The sequence below is a fragment of the Micropterus salmoides genome, unplaced genomic scaffold, assembly GCF_014851395.1.
Source record: "Micropterus salmoides isolate LMB-PRFRI ecotype aquatic unplaced genomic scaffold, ASM1485139v1 Ms_hic_scaffold_16, whole genome shotgun sequence".
In the NCBI taxonomy this organism is placed as follows: domain Eukaryota; kingdom Metazoa; phylum Chordata; class Actinopteri; order Centrarchiformes; family Centrarchidae; genus Micropterus; species Micropterus salmoides.
Window position 1 is genome coordinate 18,537,394 of NW_024040707.1, and position 23,932 is coordinate 18,561,325.

The 23,932-nt window shown below is 42.4% G+C and overlaps 1 protein-coding gene across 2 annotated transcripts in view; it reads right to left on the reverse strand.

Annotated features, from left to right (window-relative positions):
- Window positions 1-1,294: 1,294 nt before the first annotated feature.
- Window positions 1,295-23,932, reverse strand: part of znf385a (zinc finger protein 385A) — a 53,582-nt gene continuing 30,944 nt past the window's right edge. The window contains exons 1-7 of one of the 2 annotated variants that reach the window (XM_038723546.1): window positions 23,082-23,817; window positions 20,182-20,292; window positions 15,643-15,817; window positions 9,403-9,762; window positions 5,493-5,677; window positions 5,108-5,200; window positions 1,295-4,775 (exon numbers count right to left, since the gene is read on the reverse strand). In XM_038723546.1, the coding sequence (XP_038579474.1) occupies window positions 4,527-4,775; window positions 5,108-5,200; window positions 5,493-5,677; window positions 9,403-9,762; window positions 15,643-15,817; window positions 20,182-20,292; window positions 23,082-23,213 (1,305 nt within the window). In that variant the 5' untranslated portion in view covers window positions 23,214-23,817 and the 3' untranslated portion in view covers window positions 1,295-4,526. Of the gene's footprint in view, window positions 4,776-5,107; window positions 5,201-5,492; window positions 5,678-9,402; window positions 9,763-15,642; window positions 15,818-20,181; window positions 20,293-23,081; window positions 23,818-23,932 lie in introns of those variants that run through there. The other variant, XM_038723545.1, reaches the window with a different exon arrangement.

Below are 23,932 nucleotides of genomic sequence, written 5' to 3' on the forward strand. Positions count from 1 at the left end.
AAATGAAGCATTAATGTCATAGTGATGTCTTTTTTTCACTGGATGAGGTGTTTCTAGTAAAGCCATCCTTATGTATGTAAATAGACAGGATAAAAAAATTTAAACCATTGTCAATATAATGTAGTCCAGTACAACACCACCTTCAACGACAACCTCAGTAATAAACATATAATTGAATTTACACATTTAGGACTATGTCACCACAAACTGAAGATGATATAATTATAAAGATACATGTTTTGGTACACTGCGATGGACTGGCGACCTGTTCAGGGTGTACCCCGCCTTTTGCCCGATGCCAACTGGGATTGACTCCAGCCCCCCGCAACACTGTACGCAGGATAAGCGGTTGACTATGGATGGATGGATGGATGTTTTGGTACACTGCGATGGACTGGTGACCTGTCCAGGGTGTACCCTGCCTTTCGCCCAATGTCAGCTGGGATAGGCTCCAGCCTATCCTGTACACACGATAAGCGGTTGACCATGGATGGATGGATGGATGGATGGATGTTTTGGTACAATAGTTGTACTGAGTTGCATTATGTGTATAGGTGTACCTAACAAAGTACATATGTTAGGCTGAATTATTGGGAAATGTATATAAATTGTACTAAATACATTAGTATTTCCATTTTGAAGCATCAAAGAGTGTGGGGAGAACATTCGTTTTTACCTTTAAGTTATACTTTAAGGCAGAGACCCCACTACAAATTAAGCAGAGTCTGCTTGCAGTCCTTCCCCAGGTTGTTTGTACTAGTTGAGAGCTTTATAAATAAATTTCAGAAGAGGAAACATTTTGAGTATTTCACAAGAAAAAAATAATAAACATTTGAGTATCAGAACAATATTTTCCCCATTAATCACCTTATGACAACTTAGATTTATCTTGTGACTGCTTGGATAGGTCCAGACCCAAAGGAAAGAAGCTAAAAGAACTTTGTTGGTGAGAATACATGAGCATAATGCCATTTTAATGCCAATTCACACTGCTGTGATGTTACATCAACGTCAGTGGATCCACTGCATGAATTCTCATCTAAAAACATGATTTCTGATTTCTTATTTAGTTTTTGCTGATAGTGAACTGACAATATTTTTTCGTTTTGGGGAGAATTTTCTCTGGAAGCATAATTTGTCAGTGGCATACACATGTACTAGTACTGTGATGCACTGAGAGATGATGTCTGTACATGTACTAGAGATACCGTATGAGATATTTCTAGTATGTTTCTTTATGAGTTATGACATTTGATAGACAATTATTGATTCATAAAAACTCCGAAGTCATTTGTTTCATTTATTGATTTATTGACATTGACTTTTTTCCCACCATGGTTTCTCTTGATACCAATAGTATTTACCATAAAGTTTCTTTTTCTTTTAAATTACATTTATAATGTTTTACTCACATACACATTTATTGTTTAATTTTCTTATTGCAATAAACAAGAGTAGCCAGAATGAGTCAGGTATTGCTACAATTCGCCATACAAACTCTTTGTCCCCTCTGACAATGAAATTCAAAAATAACTTTATTGGCAAGACAAAATTACACCATAGCCTCTCCATCTCTCTCGCTCTGTTCTGTGAGAGGCTGAGGGCAGAATAAGGCTAAGGCTAGTAGCCTAAACACAGCTAACATGAAATACCTGCCCAGAAAATAGGTATCTAACATTTATTTCCCATATGTGAATAATGAGGATGAATCGGTGGAGATTACCACAGTTTGAGCATATCTGTGGAGCTGTTACTTGACTGATCTAACCAGGACAAGACTGCAGTACTTTGATTAGGTTGGGTCATTGATCAAGTCTCTAAAACAATCCAGGATGATTGATCAATCTTCCCAAACCAAACATGTGCAGGGTTTTAGTCTCCATTATTTTGTTAGGCCACTTTATATCTCCAGGTTGCCTCTGTATCTGATTGGTGGGTTGTGGGGAGAGATCAAGTCCCAACACATACTAGAATACACATGGTACACACACCAACAGGAAAGAGGGCATGGATCCTGGAATAGTATCTCACTCACAAAATGAACTCTGCAAAGAAAATTTCGTTCAGCAAAAAAAAGAGCACAGCGGTGGAAGCTGACACCAAGCCAGCTTCTTCTTTAGGTACTGGCATTGATAATGTTCCTCAGGATTTTCACTTAAACACATTTTTCACACACACCAACAAAAACCCCCGAATGCAACTCAGTAAGTCCAACAAAAAAATAAGCCTGTTGAACAAATCTAGCTTTAATCCCTTGATACCTGGCGTTGTACCCTGTTCCCCAAGCAGAGATTACCGTAGTAAAAAGGCCCTTTAATATGAAGGGTCGGTCCCTAAACCCAACTACACCTGTCTCTCTCTGTCCCTCTTTCAATCCCTTCGAGGGCTTGTACTCCACATGGAAGAACAGAAAAGTCTGTCAGCTGGCGTGCTCCCAGTTTACACATGACTCCAGACAACATGTCACTACATGTCACAATGACAACAATTCACTCTGATAAAAATTGCTCATTGCATTGCAATATTCAGACAAAGTAAGACATTAGAGCTCATTGCTTCTCAATGAAAGGGCACAGTGTACATCTCGTTCAGAAAAGGGTGATAGTTTCAAGCTGTGGAGCAAGATAGGCCTGCTGCTGCTTAGCTAGCTTTTGTGGCTCCCCGCTGAGTCAGTTGGTCTGTCTGTATGTCGGTCTGTCTGAGTCAAAGGTTATATAATGCTCCGTCCAATAATTCCTCCCCTTTCTTCTTTTCCCTCTGGGGATGCAGTTAACGTATCCTACCTACAAAAATATTTTTATTGTGTTTTCTATTTTGCTCTTTTTTATGTGTGATATAAATGCAAATCAACAGTCCAAACCAAACAAAACAAAGTGCTCACCAGTCTTTGTAAAAGAAAACAAATCATGGTGCATTTCATGGCTTTCAGTTGTAAGACAGGAAGTATTGATAGATGCCTTGAGCTGGATGTCTCGGCTTCCACTCTGGGGCAGCCTTGCTGGGCTCCGTGCTCAGTTGTCACTCCAGCTCAAGATCATTTGTCCAAGAATGTATTTGGCTTTCATCTTCCTCTCTATAATTTGTTCCCTTTGAGCATTATGGTTGCCAGAGTCAACGTGCCCTCTACTATAGACTCATATGAACCTTTAGAGATGGAGGAGATGAGGGGGAGGAGGATAGGGCAGGAATGGAAGAGTTAAACTCAATGATGCACAAGCCTGACCCTGAAGAATCTTATAGCTAGGCTGCATGCAGAAACAACATAAATACATCAGTACACGGGGTCGAGCCTAAGTCATACCTCCCCATCTACACAGTAAATCAGCCTGTGAACGTGAGACCCGAGAGATGTGAGGATGTCGATAACCTTCTTTTTGAAAGCTTACTGTGAACAGAAGTCACAGTCACCAAATATATATCAACAATGCTCTCTCCAATATATTGTGTCTCAATACACAATAAGTAAAAGAACATTCTTGCCATCAAATGCAATCTAAGCTAAGGTAGGGATCATGTATTAAATACAGCAGTACAGTATGTACCAATGTGTGACTTCTGCTGTCTCTCCCCTTTAGTGAGGCCCTTCTCTGACTGTTATGGAGGTTGGCAGATTTGCCCTGTAGTGATTTTTGTTGGTACAGTCTATTTTAAAACATAGATTTGTTTGGCCCTGTGTGTGTCTGCATGCTGCCTGGGGTCAATCCATCCACTGACCCGTGCCATCCCTCCTCTCACCTCATCCTCTCGGGAAATGACAGGGGAGTGTAATCCCCTGCAGTCACTTTCCTGCTCTCTTAACCCCCCCCCACCCCCCACCCCACCCCCCCCGAACCATCAGACATGTTCAAATGCGGCTACCACCTGCCTGTCAGCCGAAGTCATGTTGTTTCTAGCGAGGAGCTAGTGTCACAAACTGAAGAATTGCTTGCCTCCGGCGTAGAAGGGGACATGTACGTTACCTCGGAGGCCGCCACAGCTACATGTGGCGCATACAGCAAAGACCAATGGAAGCAGCTACCCTACTGACATAACATTATTGTCTTGATTTTTGAGGTGCATAGGATGAGAAGAACACGCTGAGCCATGACGAGGGGAGAAAACCAACCTGGCCCAGAATAATTATGTAACACTACATGTGGTTTAATGTTTCTAGAAAGGTCTGCCTGTGTTTCTTCTGTAGCTATCGAGGCGGCCATGACAGGGCCACAGTGCAAGGGAGAGGGGCCAGGGGAGGTGAGAGATGTGCATGGAAGTTCAATGCATTATGAAAATCTCTCCTCTGCTCATTCCATGTGCGGATCAATCAGAAGTCTTTGAAATGGAGGGAAAGTTTCAGGTAAAGGGAAGAAAGAGAGACATATACTTCTACTCCTTTCTGCTGCACCTTTCCCTCGCTTTTCTCTCAGTTCAGTATTTAAATGGTTGAATTTTTTTCCCCCTGTCAATTGCTGTTTGTTGATTATGTTTGTATCTTCACAGTGTGCTTTTGGAGTGGCTGTTCCTGACTGGCCGAAGTCAGTGATGTGTCAGTAAGGGGAGAAGAGGATTGGCCCGTGGGTGGTGCGAATGGGCCCGGGGGCGGGTCTCAGGATGGCGTGGCTGAGAGGCGGGCCTTGCAATAGGTGATGGTGTGGGTGGTGCGAAGGAGCTGCTGCACGGAGAGCCAGCGGGTTCGAGGAAGCCGCAGCGGCCATTGCTGCAGCAACAGCCAGGGGGCTGGGCAAGAGGCCTGCACTCAGAGCTTTGGTGAGATCCTTGGAGAAGGTCAAAGAAGACTAAAAACAGAAGGGTGCAAAAAGAGACACGGGACAAGGGAGACAGGGATTAAATCATTAGTCCCAGAAGGTCAACACATGGAGAAGAAACAGATATAGACCTCCCTCTTAAGACTCTTTTTATCTGATGTAATCCAGAGGTTTCCGTTCAGTTGAGTTCATATTTTCAGGAGGAGGACCCAGCCAAAACCAGAACAACTGGCAGGCCTTTGTAGGGATCTAATCAACATGATCTAACCACTCCGAGGTCTTGCAGGCCTCACTGTCTATCAGATTTGTGGATTTAAGGTATGCTGACTATGTCACAAGAACAGTGAAATTTGAAAAGTTACCGTCAGATCAGCTCCCCTGTGCTTCTTGTGTCGGCTGAGGAGGGGGTTAGGCTTGCCTGCCATGCCATCCCGATGCCTTCGACTTGATATGTGCTGAAAGGAAAAAACACATGAACACAAGTTATTCCCACTTTCCCTAAGTGAAAATGATTGCCACTTTAGACCTCACAATGGAGTTATGTACAGTTTTGACTGACTGTATCTTGAGACTCTGGATTTTACAATTTGCTGTAATAAAAAGAGAATTTTCTCCATAATTAAATAAGTATGGCAATTACAATTGCTCTCACAAAATGCCTGTATTTAAAACCTATTTCCAAAGAGCCAGTTATGTTGTATTCATAACAGTTTGGGATAACAATTCTGCATCATTTCTTACTCTCACCTGTTTGAGTTGCAGTTCAGAGTTGACCCGCACATTGCAGATCTCACAGTGGAAGGTTCGTTCCTGAGTGTTGGGGTCCACTGGCCCCCCTCCCTGCTCTCCACTGGGCTTGGGGCCCAGGCGAGGATACGCCTTGATGGGGCCCAGCCCGCTCCGTGCCTCCAGGATAGTTTTGTGTTTGGTACCTGCAGATAGTCACGCACAAGCAAAAATCACATGCCAGCAATGACGTTAGCCAAGATGAAATTACATATATAGAAGCTAACAAAATAGAATGAAAAAAATACAGTGGAGATAAATCACTATTTATGACATAATGAATCATGCTGCTTCCATCTGTCTGAAGTGAAATGAGTCTGGACAGCTTTGTTCTGCAACTCAAAACACTGATGGAGGAACAGTGACACTGACAAATATCAGGGCATGAAAGAAAAGTAAATGCACCACTGGCTTGATTCTACAATAAATGATGACATATGCAAAACACACAGAGCATGTCGCGGCATAAAGTTGTAGTGCTACGTTTTTGCCACTAGAGGGCTGCTATCAGACAACTGTGCAGCTGATGATCTAAAATATGAACTCAAAGCCCTATATTAAGATATTAATATTACAGTAACTGGTAATAATGATAATGTTCGATTCAGTGGAGTGGATGAGATAAGGTCACTATAGTAAATTATATCACTACTTGTGCCAACATCATTGACAGTGCTGGACCAGTGAACCCTCACTGTCAAGATCAATAGGGTTAGTTTTGACTGTAAATGTCAAAGTTTGGAAATTTAAGGCTGGGTTATTATGAGAAGCAGGCTTGTCTGGTCTTAGGATGGATTTGCAGTCAGGCATTTGCTGTGCTGATCATGACACCTCTACTTTTTACTGTTTCACTAAATATTTATGTGATGAACTTGCACTATTTTAATAAGCTATTTAGAGCTGTAGCTCGGTGTTTTGTCATACTGGGAATGAATAAAGATATCTCAAATCTGATTCTGAGCCAGGCTTATGCTGTATAACACTTGATATGGTCATGTTTCTGGTTAACTAGCCAATGTTTCCTTCCCTTGGCACAACACAATTCTTGGCAATACCAAGCGATAAATAATTTCATCTGAACTCAGGTAAATATTCAACAATTCAAAAAAGATATTCAGTCAGATATTGCGAATAAAGGATATCCCCCAGCTAAAAATAATTTACAAAACGTTCTAACCTGTGAGAAAGCATGTTTCATATGTAATCTTTCTATATGCGGGGTTTTCTTAATAAAAAAATCCTCTCCAGGTGGAATTTGCCAAGGCATCTGCATACAGTGAATTGCTCTTGCACATTACTTTCCGTTTCAAGTGGTCTGCAAAACAGCATGCCAAAGAATGTGCCAGAATAGTTTTTTATTAAATAATCACACATTTTGTTCTTGGCTGAAAGATTTTAGTCCTGCCTCTCTCCCATCAACCCCTTACCTTCCCACTCCCCTTTACTCCTGTCTCTCTACTCTCAACGTAAAGTATCCCACTGTCATTGGTTCTGACTTTGAATTTGAGTCACTCTCTAAAATCCCTTTGAACAGAGTTAAGGTTACACAAGAGAAAGAGAGAAAAATCATCCGGGTGGGGTGGCTTGTGAAGAACATGGAGGCTGTGGGCTCCACTGGGGAGGAAGGGGCTGGAATGACGGATTTCGCTCGTGGCCATAAATGTGCTCTGGGGTGTCTGTCTTTGCCTTTGTTCTATTTTGGTCTGACAATGGATGGCCTAGTGGATTTTTTGTCTTTGTAAGGTTGACTCATAGTGTAAACCAACACACAAACAGACAGGGCACATTTGAAAACACAAAAATAGGCAATGGCTCGACTGTTGCATAAATGTTGAAAAACATTACGTACGTAACATACTTTCTTTTTTTCATGTCTTCTCTGCTCTTCATTCTGTGCCACGCACGCTGCTCATGTCTTGATGTCTGCACAACACATGCTTTTATTTTCAAACCCCGCTAACATGCACAGTTTTGATTTGGAGAATGAGTGAGGATGATTGCTACCAGATCATTTCCCTCACAGAGTTTCAACTGTTTCTCTTAGTCATCCAGGGGTTGAACTCTGAAGCCAACTGGCTGACAGCAGGCTGTGACCTTTGTGCGTGTGCATCGTAAACATGCTAGTAGGCAGATGTAACACAAATGTATTGTTGTTTGACAGATAAACAATTAATCAGTACACAATAAAGCATAAATTACAAAGGCCTTCCTGGGGTTAATCTAACGTTAAGGGTGGCAGTTACTGCACTTTTATTGATTAATACTTTGTCCAACATTAAGAGGAATTTGTTGCATGTTTTCATGTCTGGATGAGCCAGCTGCACCAAAAATAACTCAAGGCAAGTGGGACACGGTTACACTGAAATAGTCCCTTCATTGCCTGTTGTGTTATCTATAGTTTTAATTTTTGTGTAGACGAGTGTATAACTATCCAAAATAAGGAGTGGAGGTCAGCAGATACAAAATATCCTTAGAAGGAAACAAGGTCAACAGGAGAGCTAAGTTGGTTTAAAGCAGGCAGCAGGATACCTGAGTGGTATTTGGAGCCCTGAGAAAGTGTCGTCATGTGTGAAAGCTGTCTGACAAAATGTTGAAGCAAATATTGTAGTGAGCTCACCCACATAACATCCTATTTTTCTTTTATTCCCCCACTTAAATCCTACGTGCAATGGTTAGCCGCCTTAACCATCCCCCTCCGCAAATTTTTCAAGTGGAAGGCTTCAGGCTACGGGGAACCGTTTTTATGCTGCATGCCGCAAATGACAAGACAAATCATGAATGTTTGAGGGGGGGAGAGTTTTTCTTTTAAATAATCATGTCTTGTGTGGGTGAAGAAAGTGGAGTCTGTTAGCAGAGTGCTGCATGAGAGAGCAAGCGCACACAGGTGAGGCACCTTGACAGAGCTCCTGAAACCAGGAGATCAGTACTCAGTTACATAGGTCGAGCCTGTCACTGTCAAACAGATCAGTTATCTGCTGATCAGTGTTCTTCTCAGTACCCTCTGCTGGGTCATAGACAAGTCATTAACTGAGATGGTAGTAGTATACAACAGGCGGTCAGGTAATATACTGTGTTTGTGTATCTTTGTGCAGCTGTGACACGAGTCAACCTCCCCACAGTTAAAAAAAACCCTGGGGTTTAATAACTGTAATAACTCACGAAAATATCAATCAGCCTTCAATCAGTCGTGTTCTGAGTCTGTCTTGAAAGCAGCAATTACAGTAATCTCTGGTGCACATGATAACAGGCAATTGTTACTTTAGAGGGAGTGTTAAAGGTAAAATGATACTGACATAAAATATGTAAAATTATATACAAGATATAGTAAAATACTGACATATAAATACAAATTAAGTGAGTATGTATTAACAAGTTATGTTAAATAACTAGTTAAAGTAATTTAATCTTTAGTTACATTATGTCTTAAATTGACCTGTTTTTGGTTTTCTAATTGTCTTTACATTATGTAGAAGTTTATTAGATTAAAAAAACAACATTAAAAAGTAAATGCATTTTTTTTTTTTTTTACACTTTTAAAGTAATATTTTTTATTTCATTTGAGATACTAACATATTTAGAAGTTGCTACATGGCTCTTACTTTGCAAAGTTTCTCTGAGACACAGGATGTGAAACATTTTGTTTCCAGCAACAACAACAGCAGTGTGGTTTGAGTAAACAGTGAAGAATCCAACCAAAGCTGAAAGTATGAGGGAGTAAGTTCCACCTCCAGAAACTCATACTTCATCAACAGAAGATCCAAGGAAAACAATCTCACAGTTAATCCCACATGGTTTCATTGCCAGCTACTTGCTTGAAGGTGCAAAAGCAATACAGCAATTTCACTGTAGCAGCGCTCACAGATTAACCCACCTTTGTTGTGGGCCTCCAGCTGTGATAAGGAATTGACAGCCACCTTGCACAGAGAGCAGTACAGCAGCTTCTTGGCTTTGTCCTCCTCTGTCTCTGGATTGGACGGGCTGTTTGTGGCCATGGAGCCAATGACTCCTGAAACCTGGGGTCCAGATCCAGGCTGCTCTGAGCTTGCACTGCCACTGCTGCAGCCTGGGGAGGAGGAGGAGGGGGGCATCAGGGGAAGAGTAGGGGTAGGCAAGAGGGTGCACACTGAGGGCACGGGGGAGTCCATGGGTGGGGTAGGCGGGGTGGTAAGAGGGGGAAGGGGCCCCGGGGCCAGCAGGGGTCCATTTAACTGTGACAGAGGTCGTATTTCATCTACACAAACAAAGAGACAAAACAAAGAAAGAAATAGAATAAATGTCAAATGCAGGGCAGAGAACAATCAAAGAACTGATTTTGAGTCCAAAAAGTACATGACTCAAACAATAAAATGTTTTACTGTTGACTTCATTGTCTTTAAACTCTGCAGTGAAGAAAAATCCCCTTCAAAAAAACACACTGCAATGTCAAACCACATCGCTAAGCACTCCCAGCTGACAGTGGACAGACAGCACAGCCTACTGCGTAGATCAGACAAACGAACATAAAACACTTTGAGGCGGAAGTGCTTTTTATTTCCCAATGTACAGGCCATAATTTGTTATAAAATAGTTCAGTTTAATGTAAGCTAAGTATAAAGTGGATCAGAGGAGGAAAACATATGTGTAAAGTGATGGGTACGTGTGTAATATGTTTCTAGGCTTTTAGAAGTTTTCTAACCAATCTTTCACTGATGTGGTCTCATCTTATTGAAATGTTTCCGAAGGGAGAAATAGGAAACAGATACCTCAGCCTGTGCACATTTTGACTCTTTCCCCCCCACCTGTTGTTTTTGGCTGGGGTTGGAGCAAAATGACACTTGCTTTGTCACAGGGCAAGAAAATATCATCATCATGTGAGCCCCCACCCCTCCCTTTTCCCTTGTTGCATGTGTTTGATTCTATGATGGTTACTCATTCTTTTTTCATCACACAACATGTTTCTACATACATTTCCCAACACATGTTTCTGGTCAGCCACTCCCATATGTAATGCCTTCGGTATTCACTAAGCAATGGGTGTCGACTGAAAAAAGACCCCCTAAATATGGGTGGGATATTCAGCAGAGACCAGCAGGCCCTTCTCCAAACTCCACAGGATGTGCGGGCAATGGAAGAGCCCCACTGGATTATGGTATTAAAGGGATAACATGGAGTATTTCTAGGAAGAAAACATATTCACTTTAACTGTTTAATTCCCTTTTAAGGATTCCCACATGCTTTCTCATTTTGTCACATTGAAATAGTTAATAAGGGCTGTGATGTATTCATGTATTTCTTCCACCTTGTGAATCTTATGTGACTATATAATGATATTTGTACTGTATAACTACAGTGCTGCTCTGGCTACTCCATTGCATCATCTCTGAGGAAGATGCCATTGTGAGTGCTTTCCTTTTCACTGCTTTCCAAGATCAAAATTCCCTCTCTTTCCATATTGGAAGTTTCCAGCTGCATTTGTCAAACAGATGTTTTGTTATAAAAGGGGAAAAAAAAGAATATTTCTTTCTCTAACTCTATATGACTTTAAGGAGTCCGTAGACCAGGCCTGGATCAAAGTGAAGTGTGAGGGTAAGTGCTCTTTGGAGAGGTTTGTGGCTCATGATGTGTTTACTTTGCCACATCACTGACTGAGCTAGTTAAGTTGATTGCAGCGCTTGTAGCTGCAAGTGCAGGACAGCAGAATGATAGAGAAGCAGTCTCCACAGTATTGCTGTTGGATTTTGCCCACACACAGGAAAAAAAAACATAATGCACAACATCCATAACATGTGGTTTGAGTTAAAATCAAGTGGGGAGGAATAGAGGTGGTTGGCCAAATAGTAATAAGAGATTTCATGATCCATGATGGCCTGGAGGTCTGCCATACCAAACTATAACATCCAGTCACTGTTTCACCTCATACCACAGGAGTGTAGGAGAACGTCTCCTACACTCATCCCCCTTAGAACAGGTTCAGCTTGAGGCTAAACCCTAGGGGCCTCCATAGCCACAGTATGTCACTGTCTGTCTCAGTAACCTAAAATTACAAATCTCACTGAGCAGCAAAGTGTTTCTTTTTGTCATATTGTTTGACCAAAATGAAGAATGAAAGATTCATTCTAGATTTGGGATTCTCTCAAAGTAGCAGAGACAAATTGCTATATTTTTCTTGCCCTGATAATTCAACTGTCAGAGTTACTTGGTTCTCCAGAAAATGGGGCAATGCTGTAATTCTAATTAAACACTGATTAGGCAGTTAACTGACCTTCGCTGCTAGTTGGCCTCATAGTCAAACAGAAGAAGGCATTATTCACTGGGAGAGGTCAGCAGGGGGAGATAACTCACTCCAGATGCTTTACTATACAGCCTGGCGTGTCTGCATAGCTTTAATTCATTTCAGGAAATTAAAACTATGTATAGTATGCAGTCCGTGGGGAGACGTTTTGTTGATAAAGCCGTGGGATTTAATACAGACTAATTCAAATTCAGACCAAAATAACTTCCGTTGTTTGCTGCAAGAGTCAAAGTTCATCCTGATTCCTTAAGTGTGAAATTTTCTCTAGTCTAGGATAGCTTCTTGGAAATTAGTGTGGAGGCAGTATATTAAAGAATACCTATGTGAGCAAAAAGTTCCTTATTTTACAATGTAAGTGATCCCGTAGGAACGGGAACCACACAACAAGTATGCTATTTGTTGTATAAAATGTAAAGTTGAAAGCATGACAACAGAGTTATGGCCGTAATCAATCCTGTGTGTAGGTGGAACATTATGCAGTGATGGATGTGCTTTGTTTATGTCAAATGAAAGTGGGGCAATTCAAAAAATGGTAAACAGTTTACAGAGTGCATTATTGTGAGTTACAACTCATCAAAATACTGTTCCAGCAAAAATACCAGAAGGGTAATATAGGCCTGGCGTCTTGACTGTGTGGGTATGATAGTTTGTAGGTGTGTTTCTATGTGTGTGTGTGCTCATATGTGTTGGTGTGTGTGTGAGAGATCAGGGGTAAGGGTTACTTAGGCAGGAGGACTCTGTCTGCCCCCCCCCTACGATCTTAATGATTAACGAGATTCGAAACCCAATGCTCTGCGCGAGCCAAGCCTCATTCATAATGCAGTTGGGTGGCTTTTCCCAGTCTGGCTTGCATCCGAAGTCTGAGTCACACACAGACATACACACACACACATACACGCACACTCACAGACATTCAAATGACAAATTATGTTTATCAGATACTTCTGTTGATTATTTCAGGTAGATTTCATCAAATAGCTCACTTCAGAGAAAAAAGTCCCTGAAAATGAAGGTCCAACACCAACAACAGATATAGACAGAGCCTGGAAAGCATATCAGCTCTGTGTAACTCAATCTTATAGTCCCCTCATAGTCATGCAACCCTACCTCTCACATGAAAGTCATCTGTTTAATTGACCTTGGGTGCGTGCGCGCCTGCCAGTGTTTGTGTGGACTAAAGAGTGCTATAATATCAGGGTGGTTTTAACAGGGCCCTTCATTAGAGTGGGAGTGTCAGACAGCAGAGGGATAAAGAGGAGGGCAAGGAGGGAGGGAAGAGCAGAGTTTCTCTTCAAACAGCTGCCTCTCCATTGCCCGCAGGCCCAGCCAAACTATCAGCTCACCAGGCCAAATCCTGTACAGCCAAGGGCCTAATCTTATTATGGGGACAACTCTCACCACAAACCACCTTTGAGGGCTATAAAACTCATGACCTGTCTGATAGCCATAAAGCTAAAGACCCAACAGCATTTAAGCAGAGCACCATAACTGACCTTTCACTGTTTTAGCTTACAGCAAGGTCTTAATAGCCATCACCGTTGACTATATTTGATATCCTAATTAGAAAAACCATGCAGGAGGCCATCAAACCAATGTTAGACTGTACTTCTACTGTATCATATCTGAATGTCTCAGAAGACTGTGATATTGCGTGAAATCCCAGATCAACAAACAGGGCAGTCACAGGAAAAATCACTCAACATCAACAACATATAAAACAAATGCTGCTCTGTGTTGCAAGGGGTTTGCACTGTGGGAAATCTTCTCCTCGTCCTTCCATCTGTGCGCTTGCATGGGCCTGACCACATTGTTTGTGTATGTGTGTATATGTACGTGCATGCAATACTCTGTGTATAGTCTATATGTCTTTGTCAGTTTCAGAGTGACCCGTGTTAGTCTCCACAGGCCAAACCACAGTGTCCGTCCTCCAGACGCTGCCACAGACAGCTGCCTGCTCCCATAGATCTGTCCCCCTACCCCGGAGCAGTGGGACAGGATCACACTGAGGACAAGCATACACACACACAATCACACACTCACAAGCAAGCATGCAGGCAGACTAGGAAGAGAGAATGTTTCAGGGTCACGAGAAAGAGGCTTGGATGGAAAAAGGCATTCTTTCACAAGTTACTACTTTCACATCTCGATCATGGCAGGCTTGTTTTGGCTCCTCATGCTCTTGGAGTTTGCTTGGAGTCTAACTAATGGCAACTGGCCTGGAGCTGATCTCAGATCCCCTTTGAGGGAAGGAGCGTGAAAAGGACTGGCCCCCTTACTACTCTGGGATTTGTTGTTTTTATGGATAGAAAATTTGTCATAGACCATTAAATGCCAAGGCCTCTGCTCTGGTATGTTGCTATGTTTTGGCCTTTATGGGACATGAGGACCTTTTAATTCATCTTGTTTGCTCTGTGCCCTCCTGTTAATACGGTGGAAATGTCTGGCAAGCTGTCAGCTACAGAAACTTTTATAAATGTCAACAAAACATGGCAAGACTCTCCATTGCCTCGTGTGTGATCCAATGAAAGAGTGGTGACACTGAGGGAATGGAAAATTTGGGATGGAGAAAGGAGAAGGGCAGAGGCACACAGTACCCAGCATTTGAATTATAGCTTGAAATAGGAGGATGAGTGAGACAGGGAGATAGAAAGTAAGGCTGAGGCAACAGAGACACAGTTAAAAAGAAACTGCTAAAGAAAGAGCTTGCAAGATGCCATGCCCTGTGTCCTTAATCAAATAACAAATTAATCTGCCAACAGTGAATTACTTTTCATTAAAGTCAGATCAGCTGCTGCCTCTGTCATTTCAGATGCTGGCTTTGATTCTGGTCTATCAGACTCTTCCACAATGGTGTCATCTTTATTTTTCTCAATTAGTCTTAGCACTCATTTCCACCTGGGTTCAGCAACATGGTCTATTTTGACTCTGTAGCAAATGGTTTGCACTTCTCATTGACTTACTGTGCAAACACACACACAAACATATGCACACCACAGTGGGGTTCTTTGATAATATGCCAAGAAACTGCCATGTTGCCATGCCAAGTGTACGCCAACTCACCTGCTTACAGTCAAAATGGATGGACAAGTTTTACATGGCTAAGCAGAACAAAGCATTGCTGTGGTTAGAGTGGACTAATACAGGGGATTGTCTGTGGTACAGTAATGATGATTCTACTTTGATCAACTTGTCAATCAGAAAGCAAGACACCTGACGTCAGTTAGTCTATTCCTCACTGTGCTTATCAGCCAGACAAGATCCATCAAAGGCAATCCCCGGGCATTAACCCGGCCCCAAAAAAGCCAAAACCTTTGATGTAAACTACTGAAGCAAGTGTATCTCGTTTGACAGTGAACATTATTGTTTGAGCTGCATTCACTATCTTCATAATTTGTGTTCTAGTCAAGTAGGCAATATTTCTAGATGTAACTGTTTTTCTTTTACCACTTATTGACTATTAAACTATCTAACATCCTGGCACTTTTTGTTCCTCTACTAATCTTTCATGAAAGAATCACCTCTGAATGTGAGTGAATTTGTGAGACACTACTGTCTCTAGTGCAAATAGATTCTGGGGTCTGAGTGTGTTGTTGACCATATGCTCTGCTGCAACCACATTAGACCACACAGAGAGCTGAGATGCTCACAAGAAAAACAATGCCCTGCAAAACTGCTGTAATTAGATGCTTTTAGATGTTATTCTTGCATATTTTCCATTTAATTTTCCAGCAAAATGATAAGCCTCTGAACATCCCGCGCAGATTGAAATGATTATATCTAAAACAAAACTGATACAATCACTTTTTTTTCTTCTCGTGTTAGTAGTTTCTACTCTCTCACCCTCTTTGCAGGGCTCGCTGTCTGGGGCAGTACCAGTTGCTCCAGGTGGAGACGGGGAGGAGGTGTGGGGCAGAGTATGAGGCTTGTCCCCCTCCTGAGGACGACTCTTAGAGGTCTCGATGCCTTTGATTCTCCTGGCGTGGCGGTTTCCTTTGTAATGGGCTTCTGCCTGGCTCTATAGGAGAATATGGGAAACAACAACATGCCAACAGGTGAATAAAACATTGTAGGTTGGATTAGAAGCATTGTGACACCTGCATACACATGCAAGTCATGATGATAACATGTTACTCAATATACTCTGGGGGCTAGAGCCACAGACAGCAGGTACAAGCATGGGAACAAAAAGATGCAATGATGCAGTGATGGGTGCATTCAATACCTAGACCTGTCTTGTGATCTTATTGTCAGGTTTGTCTACACTGGACATAACTGATCAGCTCAAATACATCTTCTGCAGTCTAAAGCTCTACATACCTGACAGTGCATGGCTCCAGCTTTCATTACTAGAGCCATGCTGACAGACACGACAAGGGTAGTTGAACTTGTGGTCAGTGGGATGCCGCACTATCTGCCTGGAGGGCCCAAGTCCTACACTAACACTACCCTCCCTCTTACAACAGACACACATTATTGAGTCTGGAGGTTTTCAGTGATCGAAGATCATCCCGCATTCCAGCAAAGAAAAAAATTGTGCAGAGATGTATTACAGAAGCTTGTGTGGCTAATGTCCTGATGAAAGACATGATGAAAGGCTACTGGCTAATGTGTTTGTTTAGAGAGTAAACAACAGAGGTTCTGTCTCTAGTCTGTATATGTTTTTGTGTCTGCACAGAGGTATGTGAGTCAGGGACAACATGGCGGAGGAGATGCAGGGTTGCTATACTGAGCTGTCGCCAGCGGTCAAGCTTCACAGTGTGGTTGACTGTGAAACAAAAACCCCACACATATATACATACATGCACATAGGTGGGCAAGGGGTATTCTTGTAACCCTATTTGCCATCTGTTCACCCATTCTTTATCTCCCCACTATCATAGTTTAAGTGTCCCTCAATTAAAAATACAAATAGGATCCTTGCTGACGAAGACCCATTATGTCAGCACTGCACTCAAGTCAGATAGCTCTCTGCTATCACAACAAGTATGTCAACTGAGCAAATAATATTTGTATCATAGGGCCAGTGATAAAGATGATTATTAAGTGGCTGGATTAAAGTTAGTTGCCAGGGAGAGACAAAGACTTGAAGAATAGCTGACAGCTGCCATAGGTGCTGAAAGGCTTAGAGAATCTGACTGACACTTAGGACATCACACTAACCACAGGCTTAGGAGTGGGGATAGACTGGCTTGGCAAAGGAGGCAGGGGGGCGATGAGTAATGGCTGTGAGCCCGGTTGTGTATGTTTGCTGTATGTGTGTGCCTGATGGCATCCAAGACATGAGCTGGCACAGGGCCACACCAAGGGCAGTGGTTGTAGTGATTTAGAATATCACATGTGTCTTGTAAATCATGGTGACAAACTGGGCTCTAGATATAGCAGACCCTCTGTAACTGTACCCTTTCAAAGGGGTCATAAGGAGCTGCTTTAGCAAAACCCTTTAGATCAAGATTGAAAGAGCTGTGGGTGCAAAGGTGGGTTGGGTTAGGGGAATGCTGAAAGAGAAGTGATCTCTCAGATGAAGAAAGGAATGAGGGGGGATATAACGGTAAATGGTGGTGCATGGCAAGGCGGCCACAGAGGCCCTTAACCTCTCCCAACAAGCCAAGGGGATCAACTGCCTAGCAGCTAAGAATCAGTGTGAGGTCCTGGGTGGAGAGAAAGGAAAGAGAATGAAACTGCCTGACCAGGGAACCACAAAACAAGAAGGTGATGTAAGAGGCTGAACTGAGAATGGGAAGGATAAAAAAAGAGACACAAATCTCATAGAGTGGAAAAGCTGCACCACATCAGCCTGCGATGCCTGTGTTTGATTATGCAGAGGGTTCAAATTGAACAAGTGCTTTCCAGCATGACTATCATTCTGAGGGGAAAGCTGGGATGTTAGCGTAGCTACAGCTGCAGCTCCAGACAACACAAGGAGAAAGAAAAAAGGCGAGGAAGTTACAAGTGAGAGAAAATAACAGATAGACTGGGACAATAAATAAACAGGGAAGGGGGGGGGGGGGGGGGTGAAAAAACAAGGGGGAGAGCGGTAAAGTAGAGAGGAAGAGAATAAGGGATGCATATCAGCATAGTCTTGCTGCAGCAGCTGTGACGTTGGTCAATGCAGCGCGACGAAGCCTGTGATGTCATTAATGCAGCACACCACCAAGGTTATTCTGCATAAACCACCGTTTAACACCTCACACAATGCAGGGACAGTGGGGCACAAACCCTACCCCCACCACTTACTCCTCTCCTATCCTTTCCCTCCAAGTCTCCTCTCTCCCACTTTCCCAAGATGCACTGGGCCTGTCAGAGCCAGACACTAATCCATGCCCTTGACGAATGCATCTTATAATAAGTAGTGGCAGGCAATTTTAGGCATTTCCACACTGTAAATAATGCAGCATGAGAGAGGGAGACAGATAGAAACAGGGGGGAGAAGGTTGCAGGAGGAGAGACAGGCAGCGAAAGAGAGAGGCACAGAAGGGAAGATCAAATGGGACGAATGAATGATGGCAAAATGATGCGTGAAATGAGGGGAGAACGGGGTGGGAGCAGGAAGGCAGAACTGGATCCTTTGAAGACAAATACATTGATCATGACATGACATGGTAAGCCCCCATCACTTTCTTTGACCTAAGCAACCCAATCAACTCACAGATGGCAGATAAAGATGGAGAAATGTCAACATCAAGGGCAAAATAATCTTTTTTTCCCACACTATAAAAATGAGGCGGGGAATGCAGCACAGGATTCTTCAAAGTGTTTCTTACTGTATTATTTTCATCCATGAAATATTCATCCAGACTTGACATTATGTAAAGGGAACCATGTGGGTGGGGAGTCATTCTATGGTGATATGGAGGACATTTTTTCACCAGCCGAGCTTAGTAGGACAGTATATACTACACACAGGCTGCTGCAAATTTGACATTGCTGATATACTGCAGTGTGTGCTTATTTTCTCTTTCGTACACTGGAAGTGAAAGTGACAATGACAGGACATCACCTGTTGTTACCGCTCACACATGTGCACAAATAAACATGACATGAGCTTCAGTGGGGGAACAAATGCTCATGAAACCTAAACCTATGCATTCACATTTAGTGTTCTTTCTTCATGTTATATATACGATAGTTTTGGAAAATCATACTTGTTTATGCATCTTACAGTAACTGGAGTTTGTCTAAACTCTTTTGCATGTTAACTGATTATTTTGTATACTCTTTTTTAGTTTGTGTTATCTTGGTCTGTTTATGTTGTTTGTGTTTATTGATAAATACAATGTATTGTGCTCTACATAAGCTTTCCATTCAGAAATGCTTCGCCATGACAACACACAGTCTTGTGTTTGCTTTGATGGCAAAAATATAGCAGATTCTGGACATACTGGGTGCTTCTCTTGTAACTTTGCTCCATGTCTTTTCCGTTTAACTGTCATTATTAAAACAACATTTTAAACATTAAGTTAAATATTTAAATTCTTCCCTGATTTACTGTAAATCCTAACTTTATCCAACAGGACCTATCTTTATGAAAGAAATCTCTTTTTGACCTCTAGCTGTGGGGCTCAAAGTATTTCATCATATAAACATCTCTTTAACTGTTTCCTGTGCCTATGAATATATACAGCAGATAACTCTGCAAAGAGTAAGCTGAAGATTACAGCCCTGCACCTCCCTGACCACATGGAAACCATGATTGTAGATCTGAAGAGTATATATAGCACCGGTCAACTCCTTAATGTTGTGTATTGTGGATGGATGTACGCCCTGCTGGCCGTACACCAATCTGCACCACTGAATAGGGAGAATCACAGCCAAATTATAGACTGCACACATGACATTTGGCGCTGATGTTGTCATGTGTCTATCCTATTCGTTTACAGCAAAAAGAAAATACTGAGAATGGGTTGGCACCACTACACGTAAAATGCTTCCATATGATTTTTGTTTTTGTAAATTTGTCATCAGTCATGTATGCAAGTTGCCCATGGGTGTAATGTGCCATTAAACTCCCATTATGAGTTTAGATATAAACTACACCATATGGACAAACAGATGAAACTGCTGTTAAAATGAATTTACAGAATTATGCCAAAGCATGAAAAAAACAACCCACTGCAGTTAATTCTAAAGAGACTCCTACTTCATGCTAATGTGAATTTCCATATGTTCAAGATCTTAATCAAGCTTTGTCAGCTTTGATGGGCAAGAGAAAACCTCTGAAAAATCCTATTTTGCAGCACCTCTTGAGACTGAGATTTTTGTTTCTGCAAACTCTACACTGCAACTGACACAAATAAAATTCCAACGGGGTCGCAACTGTCAAAACATAAACAAATGTACCACATCCTCTGCATGTTTTTTTTTTTTTTTATGGTCCTGTACCTCTGAGTTGAAGCGGATCTGGCAGACATTACACGAGATGACTGGCCGCTTGGTCTTGATCAGTGGAACTCCAAAGGTATGGTTGATAACGGCCTTCTGCACTGGGTCCATCTGATAGAGACAATGAGAGGGGAAGAGACAGATGGAGTTTTTATTTTTATTTTATTTTTGCCTTTATTTGAAAGCACAGCTGAAGAGAGAGACAGGAAACGTGGGAGAGAGAGACAGGATGACATGCAGCAAAGGGCCGCAGCCTAGAACTGAACCCTGGCCACTGAGGGAAGGACTTTAGCCTTGTACATGGTACGTGTGCTCTACCTGGTGAACTGTACAAATCTGTGAGCTATAATTCACACTCAGTTACCACTACTACAGTTCTGTTCTCCAGAAGTCCCGGTGCAACAGGTCAGTCCATAATAATTATGTAAGGGGTAAATAATCTATGCCCTCTACTACAGATTGAAGGCCTCTGGAGAAGAGAGGCCTAAGAGACAAAATGTAGATGTCTAAATATGCGGGGTGGATAAAGTACACAGACAAGAGTTTTTACAGTGTCTATTCAGTGTCTACTGTATGTCTGTGTTGATGTTCAGAAATAAGTGGTCAACAGTGTTGACAGTGTGTTGCTACAACTGAGACACCTGTTCATCCTACCCAAGCTTAGGCTTCTGACCCTGACCAGGTTGTAGCTTCATACTGTCCCTGTGTTAATTGTTTCAGCTGGTATGTCCATCATCTACGTGGTGTTAAGCACCTCGTATAAATTTAACTGACTCGCTTTAGAATCTCTCCAGTGCATTGTGGCTAATCTGCCCAATTAAACTCTGTCCCAGATACAAAAGACCCTGCCTGTATGGCAGAGCTCCATTCCAATTATTTATGTGTGTTTGAAGCTGAATTTATCTAGCGATCATTGTTGATTGACCTTAGCATTAACCTGGAGTTAATGGCTGGTGTGGATTCCACCACAGACAATGGCACCATGTCTAGAGCTAAAGCTGGCAAAATTTGCATGATGTTGTGGCACCGTATAGGTACGCAAAAGGAATGAAGATAAACAAAAGTCCTGGCCTGAAGGACAAAATGGATATGATGATGTGTGTTTTCAATTCATAAGACAGTGAGGGAATGTTCCAGAGAGTCCTCCAAGTCTGATGCAAGCCTGTTGGTTTGGAGAGCCAGACAGACTCTAAATGACTCAATTTGGCTCATCACTACGTTTAATTTGACTAATCACAAAGCTTCCCTTTAAGCTATCTTGCACCCAGAGCCATACACAAATCTAACACACAAAGAGCTCAAGACCCTGGCCTGAGGAGTGACCTGAGAGAAAAAAGCAGCTGAATTGAATTTTCTCATAACTCAAGCACAAACAATTAGAATTTCTGCACGGTGCTTGTTACTTGGCAACTCCAAAGAAACAGGATAAACAGAGAAAAAAAGACATGGGGAGGAGTCCTGAGACATTTAGCTGGGTGACAGGACTGTACAGAAGCACACCATCTGGAAGAGCGAATGAGTGAGAAAGTGGGAGAGGAACATGAATTGGGACAGATATACAGAGGGGGTGGGGGGCAGAAAGAGAGGGGGAGAAAGAGGCCCAGGCCGGACATCCTCACATTGCACATTCTTATCTCATTTGGCTCTTTCCCTTACTCCAACTCCATGACTGCTTCTATTTCTCTGAAAGCTGAAAGCACCCTCTACTGCTGCTTTTCCTTTTAATTCAGATGGATGAAAGGAGAAGGGGGTGGGGGGGGGTACAGATATTGAGCAAAGACGTTGACAATACCTGTCTGAGCAACTGCATGAATAGCTAAGCAGTGACAATGCATTAGCCTGCTGAAGACAACTCAGTTTTTTAATCAAATGTTTCAAACTCTTGCCCAATGTTATCCTAACTCCCACATAACAAGCAAGCATAACTGAAGAGTTGCATGTTAAATCCTGCACATAGGTTTCCAAGCTGTAACCGATCATCATCCCGCTGAACAGGCTTGGAGTAACTGTACACATGAATCATGGGCTTCTCCCCAGCCAGTCAGTGCTGTACTCTGGGTGTGGGTCAGCTATGGTCCATCCAGTTGATTCAGCTGTTAAAAACACTGTTCAGCTGCCAACAAGCCTTTTTGGAAAGCAGCTCACATGGCCTGTTACCCAAATGCTGTCTAAAACATGTCCTAGTGAAATAGGAGCAGAGCATTGTGATGTAACTGAGGAGGGATTTTCCAAAAGTCACCCAGTCGCTTTGAACAATTTTTAGAAAATCGGGAATTGTATTTCAAACTGGCACTAATAGTTAGTAATTAAATAAGTAAATAATATATATCGTCATCTTGAGTGAGTTTTGAAAACTTTCATATCAGTTCCAGTATGGAGCTGTTTGAACGGTGAGAGAGCTCTGGCAGAAATAAGTAAACCACACAGACCATTAACTTTAGCATCACTCAGCGATCACATCAACAGCTTCACAGGGCCTTAAGAACCAAACACCTTAATGCCTTTTGTTAACACAGAGCTTCTTCTGTGGAGAAACAAGCCCGAAGAGCAACCAAGCATCTCCCTGCACAACGGCATGCACCTAAACTCACCAACATCTTCTTTTGTGGACTTTTCAGTTCTTCATCCTTTCTTTGTTTCTCTTTGTCTTCTTCTTTTGTGCTTGATCAATTCCCTGCAACAAAATGTTTGGAAGGGTTGTTCCCTTCAGGAGCGCACTGCTCTCTGACTCTCGGTGGGACTGCTCTGGCATTCACAGTAAAGTCTGCACTGTGCCAGATAAAAACAGCCTTTGAAGCTCTAAGTTCTGCAGTACTTTTGAGTTGTGCCCAGTTTAATACACAGTTGGGTAAACAACAACAAAAAATACTGCAAGAAGCTCTGAGCATTTAGGTACTCACCTTCCTCTCCTCTGTGTCTGTAGAAGCCTGGAGCTGCATTGGTCCTCCTGTGTGTGTGCTGCTGGCCAAGGTGTGTGTCTGGGTCTCAGCATGTACGAGACTGAGAGTGTGTGGTGCACCTTCCTCACTCATTCAGCCCCCTAGATGGTTGTCAATGCTGAATACAAACGGACTCACTAAAAAAATAAGGCTTGTACCTAGTGATGCATTGCCAGCTAAGATTTCTTTGTTTTTTCTCTTTTGGCACACTTTCTGCTTCTCTTTGAAATGCTTTAAGAAAAGAAGTCAGTGTGTGTTGTAAGGATTTTCTCAAATCTCTCTCTATCGCTCTTTTTTTCACTGACACATCACATTACAAGTGCCTGTCCCTGTTGTTCAGTCTCCCTCTCCTCTCCTCTCAGATGCTTTCTCTCTCTCTGCATCACACTTCCCTGTAGTGCGTTTCCCCCACTCTGCTTTCCAGTTTTCTCCTCCCCTTCTTGCTCTCTCTCTCTCCCGCTTCTTCGCGCATACTTGATCTGCCCAGATGCAGCCAGGATTGTGTGTCCTACTCTTCTCCTGCTCAACTCCCCCCCTTCTTTCCCAAGTTCACACCATCTATCATATGTCATTATCAGCCACTGGAGCTTTTGCCGAAACACCAATTCCCAACCAAACCACACATGAATACAAACTCCCACACAATGGTCTCGGTCCCTGGTTTCTTGTGGTTTGAAGACACATGTAACGCCTTTCAGCCATCAGTAACTATTTTGATTGATTAGTTTCAGTATGAAAACTGTGGAGGCAACAGGTATTGAGAAACGTCAGTCAGTTAGTCTGGGGAAAATTAGTGCTGTGAATAAAAGTGT